Below are 20000 nucleotides of genomic sequence, written 5' to 3'. Positions count from 1 at the left end.
GTAGTCAGTACTTTATATAATAATAGAATATAATATGATGTAATATAATATCCACAGTTCAGTAGTCAGTACTTTATATAATAATATAATATAATATGATATAATATAATATCCACAGTTCAGTAGTCAGTACTTTATATAATAATATAATATAATAGTCACAGTTCAGTAGTCAGTACTTTATATAATAACATAATATAATATAATATAATATCCACAGTTCAGTAGTCAGTACTTTATATAATAATATAATATAATATAATATCCACAGTTCAGTAGTCAGTACTTTATATAATAATATAATATAATATAATATAATATCCACAGTTCAGTAGTCAGTACTTTATATAATAATATAATAATATAATATAATATAATAATATAATATAATATAATAATATAATATAATATAATATAATAATATAATAATATAATATAATTGTCACAGTTCAGTAGTCAGTACTTTATATAATAATATAATAATATAATAATATAATATAATAGTCACAGTTCAGTAGTCAGTACTTTATAATATAATATAATATAATATAATATAATTGTCACATTTCAGTAGTCAGTACTTTATAATATAATATAATATAATAATATAATATAATATAATATAATATAATTGTCACAGTTCAGTAGTCAGTACTTTATATAATAATATAATAATATAATAATATAATATAATAGTCACAGTTCAGTAGTCAGTACTTTATAATATAATATAATATAATATAATTGTCACATTTCAGTAGTCAGTACTTTATAATATAATATAATATAATATAATATAATAATATAATAATATAATATAATATCCACAGTTCAGTAGTCAGTACTTTATATAATAATATAATAATATAATAATATAATATAATTGTCACATTTCAGTAGTCAGTACTTTATAATATAATATAATATAATATAATATAATTGTCACATTTCAGTAGTCAGTACTTTATAATATAATATAATATAATAATATAATAATATAATATCCACAGTTCAGTAGTCAGTACTTTATATAATAATATAATAATATAATATAATTGTCACAGTTCAGTAGTCAGTACTTTATATAATAATATAATAATATAATAATATAATATAATTGTCACAGTTCAGTAGTCAGTACTTTATAATATAATATAATAATATAATATAATATAATATCCACAGTTCAGTAGTCAGTACTTTATATAATAATATAATAATATAATATAATTGTCACATTTCAGTAGTCAGTACTTTATAATATAATATAATATAATAATATAATAATATAATATAACATCCACAGTTCAGTAGTCAGTACTTTATATAATAATATAATATAATATAATATAATTGTCACAGTTCAGTAGTCAGTACTTTATATAATAATATAATAATATAATATAATTGTCACAGTTCAGTAGTCAGTACTTTATATAATAATATAATATAATATAATATAATAATATAATATAATATAATATAATAATATAATAATATAATATAATATAATAATATAATATAATATAATATAATATAATATAATAATATAATATAATATAATATAATATAATAATATAATAATATAATATAATATAATATAATATAATAATATAATATAATATAATTGTCACAGTTCAGTTGTCAGTACTTTATATAATAATATAATAATATAATAATATAATATAATAGTCACAGTTCAGTAGTCAGTACTTTATAATATAATATAATATAATATAATATAATATAATATAATTGTCACATTTCAGTAGTCAGTACTTTACAATATAATATAATATAATATAATATAATTGTCACATTTCAGTAGTCAGTACTTTATAATATAATATAATATAATAATATAATAATATAATATAATATCCACAGTTCAGTAGTCAGTACTTTATATAATAATATAATATAATATAATTGTCACAGTTCAGTAGTCAGTACTTTATATAATAATATAATAATATAATATAATTGTCACAGTTCAGTAGTCAGTACTTTATATAATAATATAATATAATATAATATCCACAGTTCAGTAGTCAGTACTTTATATAATAATATAATAATATAATATAATAATATAATATAATATAATAATATAATATAATATAATATAATAATATAATAATATAATATAATTGTCACAGTTCAGTAGTCAGTACTTTATATAATAATATAATAATATAATAATATAATATAATAGTCACAGTTCAGTAGTCAGTACTTTATAATATAATATAATATAATATAATATAATTGTCACATTTCAGTAGTCAGTACTTTATTATATAATATAATATAATAATATAATATAATATAATTGTCACAGTTCAGTAGTCAGTACTTTATATAATAATATAATAATATAATAATATAATATAATAGTCACAGTTCAGTAGTCAGTACTTTATAATATAATATAATATAATATAATTGTCACATTTCAGTAGACAGTACTTTATAATATAATATAATATAATATAATATAATAATATAATAATATAATATAATATCCACAGTTCAGTAGTCAGTACTTTATATAATAATATAATAATATAATAATATAATATAATTGTCACATTTCAGTAGTCAGTACTTTATAATATAATATAATATAATATAATATAATTGTCACATTTCAGTAGTCAGTACTTTATAATATAATATAATATAATAATATAATAATATAATATAATATCCACAGTTCAGTAGTCAGTACTTTATATAATAATATAATATAATATAATATAATTGTCACAGTTCAGTAGTCAGTACTTTATATAATAATATAATAATATAATATAATTGTCACAGTTCAGTAGTCAGTACTTTATATAATAATATAATATAATATAATATCCACAGTTCAGTAGTCAGTACTTTATATAATAATATAATAATATAATATAATTGTCACAGTTCAGTAGTCAGTACTTTATATAATAATATAATAATATAATAATATAATATAATTGTCACAGTTCAGTAGTCAGTACTTTATAATATAATATAATAATATAATATAATATAATATAATATAATATAATATAATTGTCACAGTTCAGTAGTCAGTACTTTATATAATAATATAATAATATAATAATATAATATAATTGTCACAGTTCAGTAGTCAGTACTTTATAATATAATATAATAATATAACATAATATAATATCCACAGTTCAGTAGTCAGTACTTTATATAATAATATAATAATATAATATAATTGTCACAGTTCAGTAGTCAGTACTTTATAATATAATATAATAATATAATATAATATTCACAGTTCAGTAGTCAGTACTTTATAATATAATATAATATAATATAATTGTCACAGTTCAGTAGTCAGTACTTTATATAATAATATAATAATATAATAATATAATATAATTGTCACAGTTCAGTAGTCAGTACTTTATAATATAATATAATAATATAATATAATATAATATTCACAGTTCAGTAGTCAGTACTTTATAATATAATATAATATAATATAATATAATAATATAATAATATAATATAATATAATATAATAATATAATAATATAATATAATATCCACAGTTCAGTAGTCAGTACTTTATAATATAATATAATATAATATAATAGTCACAGTTCAGTAGTCAGTACTTTATAATATAATATAATAATATAATATTCACAGTTCAGTAGTCAGTACTTTATAATATAATATAATATAATATAATTGTCACATTTCAGTAGTCAGTACTTTATAATATAATATAATATAATATAATAGTCACAGTTCAGTAGTCAGTACTTTATAATATAATATAATAATATAATAATATAATATAATTGTCACAGTTCAGTAGTCAGTACTTTATATAATAATATAATAATATAATAATATAGTATAATATAATGATATAATATAATATAATATAATATTCACAGTTCAGTAGTCAGTACTTTATAATATAATATAATATAATATAATAGTCACAGTTCAGTAGTCAGTACTTTATAATATAATATAATAATATAATATAATATAATATAATAGTCACAGTTCAGTAGTCAGTACTTTATAATATAATATAATAATATAATAATATAATATAATTGTCACAGTTCAGTAGTCAGTACTTTATATAATAATATAATATAATATAATATAATATAATATAATATAATATAATAATATAATATAATAATATAATATAATATAATATAATAATATAATAATATAATATAATATAATATAATAATATAATAATATATTATAATATAATAATATAATAATATAATATAATACAATAATATAATATAATATAATATAATATAATAATATAATATAATAATATAATAATATATTATAATATAATAATATAATAATATAATATAATACAATAATATAATATAATATAATATAATATAATATAATATAATATAATAATATAATATAATATAATAATATAATATAATATAATATAATTGTCACAGTTCAGTAGACAGTACTTTATATAATAATATAATAATATAATATAATAGTCACAGTTCAATAGTCAGTACTTTTCAGTAGGAGTTTCAGTAGTCTGAACTCTCGTGGTCATTCAGTGATCATTTTTTGGGTCCTCCTCAGTATACTGAACATTTCAGTATGGATACTAACTTTCTGGTTTCATGCAGTATGGATCGGATGCATCCTTTCAGGAAATGAATTATATTTTACCCACAATGCTGTGCGAAATGAAACGTAAATCGTCACGTCACTTCTCCAAATCAAAACAAACGAGCGTGGATTAATTTAATCTTAATTTAATCTAGAGTTAAAGTCCTGACTGAAAACACTACTTTAAATTAACAACAGAAAATAAAACTAATATCTGCATTATTATAAAACCTTTCTCCCTCTATTTAAATAATGATTTCACTATTTAAATGTGTCTTTATTGGTTTATTTTATATTCTGTATATTACTGTCTTTACTTTGTTCTTTATGTACTGTATGTTATTTAGTTATTTAATCTTTTACTTGATTGACATTGTGATATTTTTTTTGTTTACCTGACTGTATATGAGCATTACTCTTCTTGAATAAAGATAAACAAAAAAAAACAAAAAAAACTTGGCAATTCGGATACAGCCCAGGAGTCTACTCGGCAGGGATGCATGTCTCAGCACAACACCGGAAGTAGTGTTTTGTTTCCGGGTCTTCGGGGCTCTTTGGCGCAGTGTGTGTGTGTGTGTGTGTGTGTGTGTGTGTGTGTGTGTGTGTGTGTGTGTGTGTGTGTGTGTGTGTGTGTGTGTGTGTGTGTGTGTGTGTGTGTGTGTGTGTGTGTGTGTGTGTGTGTGTGTGTGTGTGTGTGTGTGTGTGTGTGTGTGTGTGTGTGTGTGTGTGTGTGTGTGTGTGTGTGTGTGTGTGTGTGTGTGTGTGTGTGTGTGTGTGTGTGTGTGTGTGTGTGTGTGTGTGTGTGTGTGTGTGTGTGTGTGTGTGTGTGTGTGTGTGTCTGTCTGTCTGTCTGTCTGTCTGTCTGTCTGTCTGTCTGTCTGTCTGTCTGTCTGTGCGCGTGCGTGCGTGCGTGTCAGATGTCCGGCTTTCAGGAGGTGAAAGATTTGAGAGAGCTGTCAGGACAAACAGCAACATGTGGATACGAAGAGGAGCTCCACCGACAAACACAAGAGCTGGATGTGAGTTTAACACCGGAAATCAAGCAGCACAGAGCAGGTTGGTTTACAGGGAGCTGAGCCTTTAGCTAACGTTAGCATCCACACAGCTAGCTCCCGATCGAACAGCTGTTTACTGTTTCTGGACTTTAGTGGATTGAATGTGAACTCTGAGGTTCAACAACCACTTTAAACTGTTTTTATCAAACTGGTTTTTATCTGTTTAAACTGGTTTTTATCAAACTGGTTTTTATCTGTTTAAACTGCTTTTTATCTGTTTAAACTGCTTTTTATCTGTTTAAACTGCTTTTTATCAAACTGGTTTTTATCTGTTTAAACTGCTTTTTATCAAACTGGTTTTTATCTGTTTAAACTGCTTTTTATCTGTTTAAACTGCTTTTTATCAAACTGGTTTTTATCAAACTGGTTTTTATCTGTTTAAACTGCTTTTTATCAAACTGGTTTTTATCTGTTTAAACTGCTTTTTATCAAACTGGTTTTTATCAAACTGCTTTTTATCTGTTTAAACTGCTTTTTATCAAACTGGTTTTTATCAAACTGGTTTTTATCTGTTTAAACTGCTTTTTATCTGTTTAAACTGGTTTTTATCAAACTGCTTTTTATCTGTTTAAACTGCTTTTTATCTGTTTAAACTGGTTTTTATCAAACTGGTTTTTATCTGTTTAAACTGGTTTTTATCTGTTTAAACTGCTTTTTATCTGTTTAAACTGTTTTTTATCAAACTGGTTTTTATCTGTTTAAACTGCTTTTTATCAAACTGGTTTTTATCAAACTGGTTTTTATCTGTTTAAACTGCTTTTTATCTGTTTAAACTGCTTTTTATCAAACTGGTTTTTATCTGTTTAAACTGCTTTTTATCTGTTTAAACTGCTTTTTATCTGTTTAAACTGCTTTTTATCAAACTGCTTTTTATCAAACTGGTTTTTATCTGTTTAAACTGGTTTTTATCAAACTGGTTTTTATCTGTTTAAACTGGTTTTTATCTGTTTAAACTGGTTTTTATCAAACTGCTTTTTATCTGTTTAAACTGCTTTTTATCTGTTTAAACTGGTTTTTATCAAACTGGTTTTTATCAAACTGGTTTTTATCTGTTTAAACTGGTTTTTATCAAACTGGTTTTTATCTGTTTAAACTGGTTTTTATCTGTTCAAACTGCTTTTTATCTGTTTAAACTGTTTTTATCAAACTGGTTTTTATCTGTTTAAACTGTTTTTATCAAACTGGTTTTTATCAAACTGGTTTTTATCTGTTTAAACTGTTTTTTATCAAACTGGTTTTTATCTGTTTAAACTGGTTTTATCAAACTGCTTTTTATCTGTTTAAACTGGTTTTTATCAAACTGGTTTTCATCTGTTTAAACTGTTTTTATCAAACTGCTTTTTATCTGTTCAAACTGTTTTTATCTTTTTAAACTGGTTTTTATCTGTTTGAACTGGTTTTTATCTGTTTAAACTGTTTTTATCAAACTGGTTTTTATCTGTTTAAACTGTTTTTATCTGTTTAAACTGTTTTTATCAAACTGCTTTTTATCTGTTTAAACTGCTTTTTATCTGTTTAAACTGGTTTTTATCAAACTGGTTTTTATCTGTTTAAACTGGTTTTTATCTGTTTAAACTGCTTTTTATCTGTTTAAACTGTTTTTTATCAAACTGGTTTTTATCTGTTTAAACTGCTTTTTATCAAACTGGTTTTTATCAAACTGGTTTTTATCTGTTTAAACTGGTTTTTATCTGTTTAAACTGGTTTTTATCAAACTGGTTTTTATCTGTTTAAACTGCTTTTTATCTGTTTAAACTGCTTTTTATCTGTTTAAACTGGTTTTTATCAAACTGGTTTTTATCAAACTGGTTTTTATCTGTTTAAACTGGTTTTTATCAAACTGGTTTTTATCTGTTTAAACTGGTTTTTATCTGTTCAAACTGCTTTTTATCTGTTTAAACTGTTTTTATCAAACTGGTTTTTATCTGTTTAAACTGTTTTTATCAAACTGGTTTTTATCAAACTGCTTTTTATCTGTTTAAACTGTTTTTTATCAAACTGCTTTTTATCTGTTTAAACTGGTTTTATCAAACTGCTTTTTATCTGTTTAAACTGGTTTTTATCAAACTGGTTTTCATCTGTTTAAACTGTTTTTATCAAACTGCTTTTTATCAAACTGGTTTTTATCTGATCAAACTGGTTTTTATCTGTTTAAACTGGTTTTATCAAACTGGTTTTTATCTGTTTAAACTGGTTTTTATCAAACTGGTTTTTATCTGTTTAAACTGTTTTTATCAAACTGCTTTTTATCAAACTGCTTTTTATCTGTTTAAACTGTTTTTATCAAACTGCTTTTTATCAAACTGGTTTTTATCTGATCAAACTGGTTTTTATCTGTTTAAACTGGTTTTATCAAACTGGTTTTTATCTGTTTAAACTGGTTTTTATCAAACTGGTTTTTATCTGTTTAAACTGTTTTTATCAAACTGTTTTTTATCTGTTTAAACTGGTTTTTATCTGTTTAAACTGGTTTTTATCAAACTGGTTTTTATCTGTTTAAACTGTTTTTATCAAACTGGTTTTTATCTGTTTAAACTGTTTTTATCAAACTGTTTTTTATCTGTTTAAACTGTTTTTATCAAACTGGTTTTTATCTGTTTAAACTGTTTTTTTTATCTGTTTAAACTGTTTTTTATCTGTTTAAACTGGTTTTATCAAACTGGTTTTTATCTGTTTAAACTGGTTTTTATCAAACTGGTTTTCATCTGTTTAAACTGTTTTTATCAAACTGCTTTTTATCTGTTTAAACTGTTTTTATCAAACTGCTTTTTATCTGTTTAAACTGTTTTTATCAAACTGCTTTTATCTGTTTAAACTGTTTTTATCAAACTGGTTTTTATCTGTTTAAACTGTTTTTATCAAACTGCTTTTTATCTGTTTAAACTGGTTTTATCTTTTTAAACTGGTTTTTATCAAACTGGTTTTTATCTGTTTAAACTGCTTTTTATCTGTTTAAACTGCTTTTTATCTGTTTAAACTGGTTTTTATCAAACTGGTTTTTATCAAACTGGTTTTTATCTGTTTAAACTGGTTTTTATCAAACTGGTTTTTATCTGTTTAAACTGGTTTTTATCTGTTCAAACTGCTTTTTATCTGTTTAAACTGTTTTTATCAAACTGGTTTTTATCTGTTTAAACTGTTTTTATCAAACTGGTTTTTATCAAACTGCTTTTTATCTGTTTAAACTGTTTTTTATCAAACTGCTTTTTATCTGTTTAAACTGGTTTTATCAAACTGCTTTTTATCTGTTTAAACTGGTTTTTATCAAACTGGTTTTCATCTGTTTAAACTGTTTTTATCAAACTGCTTTTTATCAAACTGGTTTTTATCTGATCAAACTGGTTTTTATCTGTTTAAACTGGTTTTATCAAACTGGTTTTTATCTGTTTAAACTGGTTTTTATCAAACTGGTTTTTATCTGTTTAAACTGTTTTTATCAAACTGCTTTTTATCAAACTGCTTTTTATCTGTTTAAACTGTTTTTATCAAACTGCTTTTTATCAAACTGGTTTTTATCTGATCAAACTGGTTTTTATCTGTTTAAACTGGTTTTATCAAACTGGTTTTTATCTGTTTAAACTGGTTTTTATCAAACTGGTTTTTATCTGTTTAAACTGTTTTTATCAAACTGTTTTTTATCTGTTTAAACTGGTTTTTATCTGTTTAAACTGGTTTTTGTCAAACTGGTTTTTATCTGTTTAAACTGTTTTTATCAAACTGGTTTTTATCTGTTTAAACTGTTTTTATCAAACTGTTTTTTATCTGTTTAAACTGTTTTTATCAAACTGGTTTTTATCTGTTTAAACTGTTTTTTTTATCTGTTTAAACTGTTTTTTATCTGTTTAAACTGGTTTTATCAAACTGGTTTTTATCTGTTTAAACTGGTTTTTATCTGTTTAAACTGCTTTTTATCTGTTTAAACTGTTTTTTATCAAACTGGTTTTTATCTGTTTAAACTGCTTTTTATCAAACTGGTTTTTATCAAACTGGTTTTTATCTGTTTAAACTGGTTTTTATCTGTTTAAACTGGTTTTTATCAAACTGGTTTTTATCTGTTTAAACTGCTTTTTATCTGTTTAAACTGCTTTTTATCTGTTTAAACTGGTTTTTATCAAACTGGTTTTTATCAAACTGGTTTTTATCTGTTTAAACTGGTTTTTATCAAACTGGTTTTTATCTGTTTAAACTGGTTTTTATCTGTTCAAACTGCTTTTTATCTGTTTAAACTGTTTTTATCAAACTGGTTTTTATCTGTTTAAACTGTTTTTATCAAACTGGTTTTTATCAAACTGCTTTTTATCTGTTTAAACTGTTTTTTATCAAACTGCTTTTTATCTGTTTAAACTGGTTTTATCAAACTGCTTTTTATCTGTTTAAACTGGTTTTTATCAAACTGGTTTTCATCTGTTTAAACTGTTTTTATCAAACTGCTTTTTATCAAACTGGTTTTTATCTGATCAAACTGGTTTTTATCTGTTTAAACTGGTTTTATCAAACTGGTTTTTATCTGTTTAAACTGGTTTTTATCAAACTGGTTTTTATCTGTTTAAACTGTTTTTATCAAACTGCTTTTTATCAAACTGCTTTTTATCTGTTTAAACTGTTTTTATCAAACTGCTTTTTATCAAACTGGTTTTTATCTGATCAAACTGGTTTTTATCTGTTTAAACTGGTTTTATCAAACTGGTTTTTATCTGTTTAAACTGGTTTTTATCAAACTGGTTTTTATCTGTTTAAACTGTTTTTATCAAACTGTTTTTTATCTGTTTAAACTGGTTTTTATCTGTTTAAACTGGTTTTTATCAAACTGGTTTTTATCTGTTTAAACTGTTTTTATCAAACTGGTTTTTATCTGTTTAAACTGTTTTTATCAAACTGTTTTTTATCTGTTTAAACTGTTTTTATCAAACTGGTTTTTATCTGTTTAAACTGTTTTTTTTATCTGTTTAAACTGTTTTTTATCTGTTTAAACTGGTTTTATCAAACTGGTTTTTATCTGTTTAAACTGGTTTTTATCAAACTGGTTTTCATCTGTTTAAACTGTTTTTATCAAACTGGTTTTTATCTGTTTAAACTGTTTTTATCAAACTGGTTTTTATCTGTTTAAACTGTTTTTTTTATCTGTTTAAACTGTTTTTTATCTGTTTAAACTGGTTTTATCAAACTGGTTTTTATCTGTTTAAACTGGTTTTTATCAAACTGCTTTTTATCTGTTTAAACTGTTTTTATCAAACTGCTTTTTATCTGTTTAAACTGTTTTTATCAAACTGCTTTTATCTGTTTAAACTGTTTTTATCAAACTGGTTTTTATCTGTTTAAACTGTTTTTATCAAACTGCTTTTTATCTGTTTAAACTGGTTTTATCTTTTTAAACTGGTTTTTATCTGTTTAAACTGGTTTTATCTTTTTAAACTGGTTTTTATCTGTTTAAACTGGTTTTTATCAAACTGCTTTTTATCTGTTTAAACTGGTTTTATCAAACTGGTTTTTATCTGTTTAAACTGGTTTTTATCAAACTGGTTTTTATCTGTTTAAACTGTTTTTATCAAACTGTTTTTTATCTGTTTAAACTGGTTTTTATCTGTTTAAACTGGTTTTTATCAAACTGGTTTTTATCTGTTTAAACTGTTTTTATCAAAATGGTTTTTATCTGTTTAAACTGTTTTTATCAAACTGTTTTTTATCTGTTTAAACTGTTTTTATCAAACTGGTTTTTATCTGTTTAAACTGGTTTTTTATCTGTTTAAACTGTTTTTTATCTGTTTAAACTGGTTTTATCAAACTGGTTTTTATCTGTTTAAACTGGTTTTTATCAAACTGGTTTTTATCTGTTTAAACTGTTTTTATCTTTTTAAACTGGTTTTTATCTGTTCAAACTGTTTTTATCTTTTTAAACTGGTTTTTATCTGTTTAAACTGGTTTTTATCAAACTGCTTTTTATCTGTTTAAACTGGTTTTATCTGTTCAAACTGTTTTTATCTTTTTAAACTGGTTTTTATCTGTTTAAACTGGTTTTTATCAAACTGCTTTTTATCTGTTTAAACTGGTTTTATCTGTTTAAACTGGTTTTTATCAAACTGGTTTTTATCTGTTCAAACTGTTTTTATCTTTTTAAACTGGTTTTTATCTGTTTAAATTGTTTTTATCAAACTGGTTTTTATCAAACTGCTTTTTATCTGTTTAAACTGTTTTTATCAAACTGCTTTTTATCAAACTGGTTTTTATCTGTTTAAACTGTTTTTATCAAACTGGTTTTTATCAAACTGGTTTTTATCTGTTTAAACTGGTTTTATCAAACTGGTTTTTATCAAACTGCTTTTTATCTGTTTAAACTGTTTTTATCAAACTGGTTTTTATCAAACTGGTTTTTATCTGTTTAAACTGTTTTTATCAAACTGGTTTTTATCAAACTGGTTTTTATCTGTTTAAACTGTTTTTATCAAACTGTTTTTTATCAAACTGCTTTTTATCTGTTTAAACTGTTTTTATCAAACTGGTTTTTATCAAACTGGTTTTTATCTGTTTAAACTGGTTTTTATCAAACTGGTTTTTATCTGTTTAATCTGGTTTTATCAAACTGGTTTTTATCTGTTTAAACTGGTTTTTATCAAACTGGTTTTCATCTGTTTAAACTGGTTTTTATCAAACTGGTCTTTATCTGTTTAAACTGGTTTTTTATCTGTTTAAACTGGTTTTTATCTGTTTAAACTGTTTTTTATCAAACTGGTTTTTATCTGTTTAAACTGTTTTTTATCAAACTGGTTTTTATCTGTTTAAACTGCTTTTTATCAAACTGGTTTTTATCAAACTGGTTTTTATCTGTTTAAACTGGTTTTTATCAAACTGGTTTTTATCTGTTTAATCTGGTTTTATCAAACTGGTTTTTATCTGTTTAAACTGGTTTTTATCAAACTGGTTTTCATCTGTTTAAACTGGTTTTTATCAAACTGGTCTTTATCTGTTTAAACTGGTTTTTTATCTGTTTAAACTGGTTTTTATCTGTTTAAACTGTTTTTTATCAAACTGGTTTTTATCTGTTTAAACTGTTTTTTATCAAACTGCTTTTTATCTGTTTAAACTGTTTTTATCAAACTGGTTTTTATCTGTTTAAACTGCTTTTTATCAAACTGCTTTTTATCTGTTTAAACTGTTTTTATCAAACTGGTTTTTATCTGTTTAAACTGTTTTTTATCTGTTTAAACTGTTTTTATCAAACTGGTTTTTATCTGTTTAAACTGTTTTTATCTGTTCAAACTGTTTTTATCAAACTGGTTTTTATCTGTTTAAACTGGTTTTTATCTGTTTAAACTGTTTTTATCAAACTGCTTTTTATCTGTTTAAACTGGTTTTTATCTGTTCAAACTGGTTTTATCTTTTTAAACTGGTTTTTATCTGTTTAAACTGTTTTTATCTGTTTAAACTGGTTTTTATCAAACTGGTTTTTATCTGTTTAAACTGTTTTTATCAAACTGGTTTTTTATCTGTTTAAACTGGTTTTATCAAACTGTTTTTTATCTGTTTAAACTGTTTTTATCAAACTGCTTTTTATCAAACTGGTTTTTATCTGTTTAAACTGTTTTTATCAAACTGGTTTTCATCTGTTTAAACTGTTTTTATCTGTTTAAACTGTTTTTATCAAACTGGTTTTTATCTGTTTAAACTGTTTTTATCAAACTGGTTTTTATCTGTTTAAACTGTTTTTTATCTGTTTAAACTGTTTTTATCAAACTGGTTTTTATCTGTTTAAACTGGTTTTATCAAACTGGTTTTTATCTGTTTAAACTGTTTTTATCAAACTGGTTTTTATCTGTTTAAACTGGTTTTTATCTGTTTAAACTGTTTTTATCAAACTGGTTTTTATCTGTTTAAACTGTTTTTATCAAACTGCTTTTTATCTGTTTAAACTGTTTTTTATCTGTTCAAACTGTTTTTATCTTTTTAAACTGCTTTTTATCTGTTTAAACTGCTTTTTATCTGTTCAAACTGTTTTTATCTTTTTAAACTGCTTTTTATCTGTTTAAACTGGTTTTAATCAGTTTACTGAAGCTCTTTAATCACACACCACATTCTGAAGTAAATCATATTTCTACATATCAGACTCTCACGATGAGGGAGGAGGAGGAGTCTGTAACTGTGTGTTTGAATTGTCCCTCCTATCTCCTTCACTATCCACTTCACCTTAACCTGAGGAAACATCATGAGGTTAAGGAAAGATGTTAGGAGACTTCATAAAGGACTTAGGGAAAGGAGATCTTGTTGCTCTGACAATCCGACCACATTTCCAAAAAAAGAAATATAGACTACCAGACTACAAGTAAGAAAAGTGAAACCATCAGCTTCCTGTCCACTCAGAAATCAACATCAACATAAATATGAAATGAATTATTACATTAATGTAAGATATAACCTACACATAATGTTTTAAACAAATGTACAGCAGCACAAAACATTCTTAAGAGAATGAAATATGTTGAATAAAACATCATCTGATAAAAATGTCTCTTTATGTTCCTGAACGGTCGGATGAGCAACTCGCTTTAAATGTTGTGGCCGCAAGGAATTGTGGGGCATCATATCTCATCTCCTTTCCTAAAGGATGGTCCGGTGTATCCTAAAGGAGGTTATAAAGGAAGCACTGATCCACCTTTCCTTAACTTTTAGAGAATTCAAACAGCTTTTATCATGGCCGCCACTTAAATGCTTAATTTCACTCAATGAGGAACCTTCCTGAACAAAAATGACAATTCAAACACACCCAGACTCACAGACAGCTAACTCTAACTCCTGCAGCCTCGCGTCACTCCGCGTGACGTTCAGGAAGTCGGCTGCAGTCTGGCGTCTCTAACGGTCACAGCTGTCTCACGTGAGGCTGCACGTGCTGTCAGAGATCTGTGCAGGTGTTTCTGATTGAACAGTAGGGTATCTCTGCACAGACGAACACACACACGCTCTCACAGTCATTTCAACAACTTTTCCTGAAAGCATACGTTGGAGAGAAATATTCCTGATCAGCTGTCAGCTCTGAGGCGGATCACTTGAGTTAGAAAAGCAGAGAATGGAGGTTCAGAGAGGACGCTCAGGAACTTTTTGATGATTTGGTGTTCTACTCACAGCTTCCCTCCATGTGTCTTTGTGTCTTCTGTGTTTCCTGCAGACGTCCAGCAGCTGTCGGTGGGTGAAGAAGATCCTCATGAGCAGCAGGAGGGGAGCTCCAGTCTGGACCAGGAGGACTCTGAGACTGTGCACATTAAAGAGGAACAGGAGGAACTGTGGAGCAGTCAGGAGGGACTGGACGAGGCTGATATCAAGTTCCCCTTCACTCCTGTCTCTGTGAAGAGTGAAGATGATGAAGAGAAACCTCAGTCCTCACAGCTTCATCACAGACACACTGAAGAGATGGAAACAGGAGCTGATGGAGAGGACTGTGGAGGAGCAGAACCAGAGAGGGACTCAGATCCAGAGAGAGGTTTCTATCCAGAGACGTACAGAAAGAAAGGAGGTTCTAGAACTGAGACCAAAGACCCGAGAGGACGTCAGTCAGGTTTCAAATCTGTGAGAAGAAAGAAACAGAAAGGACTGAAAGCTGATAAGAAATCAAAGAGCTGCTCTCAGGGTCGTAAAACATTTCAAACTGAAGCACATTTAACAAAACACATGGACGTTCTCAAAGGGGGAGGAGTCTTAACCTGCTCAGAGTGTGGAATCAGATTCAGTCATAAAAGCAGCCTGGCCCGACACATGATCATTCACAGCGGAGAGAAACGATTCAGCTGCTTCCAGTGTGGGAAAAGATTTACCCTGGCAGGATATCTGACTAAACACATGAGGATCCACGCAGGAGAGAGACCGTTCAGCTGCTCCGAGTGCGGTAAAGGATTTAATGATAAGACCAATATGATCCGACACCTGAGGATCCACACTGGAGAGAAACCCTTCAGCTGCTCACTGTGTGAACAAAGGTTCTCCTGGTGCTGTCAGTTACAGAGACACACTCGTGTTGGCTGTCCTGCTTCAGAGACTCATGAGAACCAAACTGAGCTAAACAGAGAGGCAGAAACAGGAGCTGATGGAGAGGACTGTGGAGGACCAGAACAAGTCAGGAACTCAGATCCAGAGAGACATGTACATCCAGAGGTTGAGGTCCAGATTGAAGAGTCCTCTGAGACTGATGACAGTGATGATTGGAAGGAGAGCAGAGAACATGAGTCATTCTTTTTGTCTGTGGAGAATATTAAAGACAAGAGAATGAAGTCGAAGAAGAAATCCCATAAATGCCTCCGGTGTGGCAACATTTTCAAAAACATCCGGAATCTGAACCAACACATGAGAATCCACACAGGAGAGAAACCGTTCAGCTGCTCTGAGTGCGGTAAAAGATTTAACAACAAAGCCAATTTGAGCCGACACATGAGACTCCACACGGGAGAGAAACCCTTCAGCTGCTCTGAATGTGATAAATCATTTCAACAGAAGTCTCACCTGACCCTCCACATGGCTCATCACAGAGAGGAGAAACCCTTCAGCTGCACTGTGTGTGACAAGAGGTTCATTTGGCCCTTTCAGATGAAAAAACACAAGTGTGCTGGAGGTCAGTGTTGAAGCTCCGACAGTCATCGATGAATCGTGTTCTCTGAAAAATAACCGGCAAAGAGCCATCGTCTCTCGCTGCTGTAAACACCCTGACCTATCACTGTCACAAGATCCAGATGGAAAGAACCAATCAAATAGCTCCCGGTCCGCTCTCAAAGCTCTTCACCGCCGGCCGATAGAAGACGATAAAGAAGAAGCTGTTTTTGATTTCCATTTGAAGGAGTTTTGATTCTATTTAATAAACATCTGATGAACGTGTCAGTTTGAAAATCATTTTTTAAATCGTGTGTGCACCTCACTACAAAACCTTCTTGGGGAGGCGGGGGCCTTGAAGGTCCTCTACAGGGAGGGACTTAGACCCCCATGTGGGTTTTGATTGAGCTCCTGGTGTTGCTTTGCTCCTAGACGGGGAGGTCAGAGGCCATAAAGACGGTTTGGGAACATGAAATCTGTCTGGACGATGAGTCTGGTAGCTTCTAAAGCCCCGCCCATTAATCTGATTGGCTGCTTCAGTTTAAAGCGTTTTGAGCTAAAAAGTTAAAATAATCTGAACTTTCATGCGCGCCCATATATGGCGAGAAAACGGCCCATGTAGTAGCAGAGAAGAACGCCCGGTGAGCGGCGTACTCGAGAAGAGCGACGGTTCTTCTGTGGACGCGTCTCGGTGGGATCAGAACATTTTACATGATGATAAAAAGAGTCTGAATGTTTCATCCATCACTACTTAAAGAAACATTTAAACACGATGGCTTCAACAGAGAGCGTGGAGTCTCTCTCATCCTCAGCTCGCCACACTGAACATCAGCGTTCTCCCCGTGTCTTCATTTGGTGAGGTCATGACCTCGTTCAGGTCATGACCACCACCACTCAGTCTTAGAGAGAGGGGGAGGAGCTTAGACGTGCAGGGGGAGGGGCTCGGAGTAGAGGCTACTCCTTCACATCTAAAGAAACCAGCTGAGGTGGTTCCACATCTGATCAGGATCCTGGACACCCCCCTTTAGAGGAGCCCGGGGGAACAGAAAACAATGGATGGATGTAAATCAGCTGTTCAGTTCAGCAGGAGACTGAGACACCCTGCCACTAAAGTCTGATTAAATGTACTTCAGTCCGTCCTCCAACATTTATTTTGAAGGTCAAAAACACCGCTGAACCGGAAGTGGATATTGGACTCTATATTTTAACAAAATGGCGACGCGGTGGGAGAGGTTGTCATCTGAGTCTCGTGTTTGTGTTGACATTGGATCATCAGCATTAATAATGACCCTCCAGAGCCTCCGTATGTGGAAATAAACCTGTGAATGGACATTTTCTGTTTTTATTGTCTCTTCTCTGAAGACTACAGAGCTGCTCCAGTTAGCTTAGCATGCTAGCTGGAGAGCATGCTAGCTGTCAGCCACAGAGACAGTTTGAAGGACCGGAAGTCAACATGTCTAAAAGTCAAAGTGTGAGAGGTTGGATTGAGCACAGACTGAGTGTCGCTGCTCAAGACATTTTTATTCTGTTTGAAAGAATGACGTCAGAGCACGAGGAGCAGCTCAGTCGATCCAGAGAGGAGAGCGCGAGACACCGGAAGCTGCTGGACGCTGTTCTGAGTCCTGAAGTCCTCTTACACCGAGCAGGTCTGTCTGTCTGTCTCTCTATCTGTCTGTCTCTCTATCTGTCTGTCTCTCTGTCTGTCTGTCTCTCTATCTGTCTGTCTGTGTCAGTCAGTCTGTCTGTCTGTCTGTCTGTCTATCTGTCTGTCTCTCTATCTGTCTGTCTATCTGTCTGTCTGTCTGTCTCTCTATCTGTCTGTCTGTCTCTCTGTCTGTCTGTCTGTCTCTCTATCTGTCTGTCTGTGTCAGTCTGTCTGTCTGTCTGTCTGTCTCTCTATCTGTCTGTCTATCTGTCTGTCTCTCTATCTGTCTGTCTCTCTATCTGTCTGTCTCTCTATCTGTCTATCTCTCTGTCTGTCTGTCTCTCTATCTGTCTGTCTGTCTCTCTGTCTGTCTGTCTCTCTGTCTGTCTGTCTGTCTCTCTATCTGTCTGTCTGTCTCTCTATCTGTCTCTCTGTCTGTCTATCTGTCTGTCTCTCTATCTGTCTGTCTGTATGTCTGTCTCTCTATCTGTCTGTCTATCTATCTGTCCTTCTATCTGTCTGTCTGTCTCTCTTTCTGTCTGTCTCTCTCTCTGTCTATCTTTCTGTCTGTCTGTCTATCTTTCTCTCTATCTGTCTGTCTGTCTCTCTATCTGTCTGTCTGTCTGTCTGTCTCTCTATCTGTCTGTCTGTCTGCCTGTCTCTCTATCTGTCTCTCTGTCTGTCTGTGTCAATCTGTCTGTCTGTCTCTCTGTCTGTCTGTGTCAGTCTGTCTGTCTATCTATCTGTCTTTCTGTCTGTCTGTCTATCTGTCTGTCTATCTCTCTGTCTGTCTCTCTATCTGTCTGTCTGTCTTTCTCTCTATCTGTCTGTCTGTCTGTCTCTCTATCTGTCTGTCTGTCTTTCTCTCTATCTGTCTGTCTGTCTGTCTCTATCTGTCTGTCTGTATGTCTGTCTCTCTATCTGTCTGTCTATCTATCTGTCCTTCTATCTGTCTGTCTGTCTCTCTGTCTGTCTGTCTCTCTCTCTGTCTATCTTTCTGTCTGTCAGTCTATCTGTCTCTCTATCTGTCTGTGTGTCTGTCTCTCTATCTGTCTGTCTGTCTGTCTGTCTCTCTATCTGTCTGCCTGTCTGTGTCAGTCTGTCTGTCTATCTATCTGTCTCTCTGTATGTATGTCTCTATCTGTCTGTCTGTCTCTCTATCTGTCTATCTCGCTGTCTGTCTGTCTCTCTATCTGTCTGTCTGTCTCTCTATCTGTCTGTCTGTCTCTCTATCTGTCTGTCTCTATCTGTCTGTCTGTCTGTCTGTCTCTCTATCTGTCTGTCTCTCTGTCTGTCTCTCTATCTGTCTGTCTGTCTGTCTCTCTGTCTGTCTGTCTCTCTATCTGTCTGTCTGTATGTCTGTCTCTCTCTCTCTGTCTATCTTTCTGTCTGTCTGTCTCTCTATCTGTCTGTCTGTCTATCTGTCTGTCTTTCTATCTGTCTGTCTGTCTGTCTGTCTGTCTCTCTATCTGTCTGTCTCTCTGTCTGTCTGTCTGTCTGTCTGTCTCTCTATTTGTCTGTCTGTCTCTCTGTCTGTCTGTGTCAGTCTGTCTCTCTATCTGTCTGTCTGTCTGTCTCTCTCTGTCTGTCTGTCTCTCTGTCTGTCTGTGTCAGTCTGTCTGTCTGTCTTTCTCTCTATCTGTCTGTCTGTCTCTCTGTCTGTCTGTCTCTCTGTCTGTCTGTGTCAGTCTGTCTGTCTGTCTTTCTATCTGTCTGTCTCTCTGTCTGTCTGTCTCTCTATCTGTCTGTCTGTCTGTCTGTCTCTCTCTGTCTGTCTCTCTGTCTGTCTGTCTCTCTGTCTCTCTGTCTGTCTGTGTCAGTCTGTCTCTATCTGTCTGTCTGTATGTCTGTCTCTCTATCTGTCTTTCTATCTGTCTGTCTGTCTATCTGTCTGTCTGTCTGTCTGTCTCTCTGTCTGTCTCTATCTGTCTGTCTGTCTGTCTGTCTGTCTCTCTATCTCTCTGTCTCTCTATCTGTCTATCTCTCTGTCTGTCTGTATCTCTATCTCTCTGTCTGTCTGTCTCTCTATTTGTCTGTCTGTCTCTCTGTCTGTCTGTCTGTCTGTCTCTCTGTCTGTCTGTGTC

General features: G+C 30.1%; 2 protein-coding genes across 2 annotated transcripts in view; both read left to right on the top strand.

The window, feature by feature from the left end:
• The first annotated feature begins 5214 nt into the window (after positions 1-5214).
• On the top strand, positions 5215-16556 carry LOC132991074 (zinc finger protein OZF-like). The gene is made up of 2 exons (XM_061059664.1): positions 5215-5709; positions 14863-16556. Exons 1-2 carry the CDS (start codon positions 5571-5573, stop codon positions 16305-16307), a joined length of 1584 nt encoding a protein of 527 aa, XP_060915647.1. The 5' UTR covers positions 5215-5570; the 3' UTR covers positions 16308-16556.
• Positions 16557-17189: 633 nt separating this feature from the next.
• Positions 17190-20000, top strand: part of LOC132991067 (zinc finger protein ZFP2-like) — an 8125-nt gene continuing 5314 nt past the window's right edge. Inside the window, exon 1 of the mRNA XM_061059654.1 lies at positions 17190-17917. Within this exon, the coding sequence (XP_060915637.1) occupies positions 17662-17917 (256 nt within the window). The 5' untranslated portion in view covers positions 17190-17661. The remainder of the gene's footprint in view (positions 17918-20000) is intronic.

The sequence above is a fragment of the Labrus mixtus genome, chromosome 16 (genome assembly GCF_963584025.1).
Source record: "Labrus mixtus chromosome 16, fLabMix1.1, whole genome shotgun sequence".
Taxonomy (NCBI): Eukaryota; Metazoa; Chordata; class Actinopteri; order Labriformes; family Labridae; genus Labrus; species Labrus mixtus.
The sequence above is the reverse complement of the archived record's forward strand: the minus strand, read 5'-3'. Positions and strand labels throughout refer to the sequence as shown.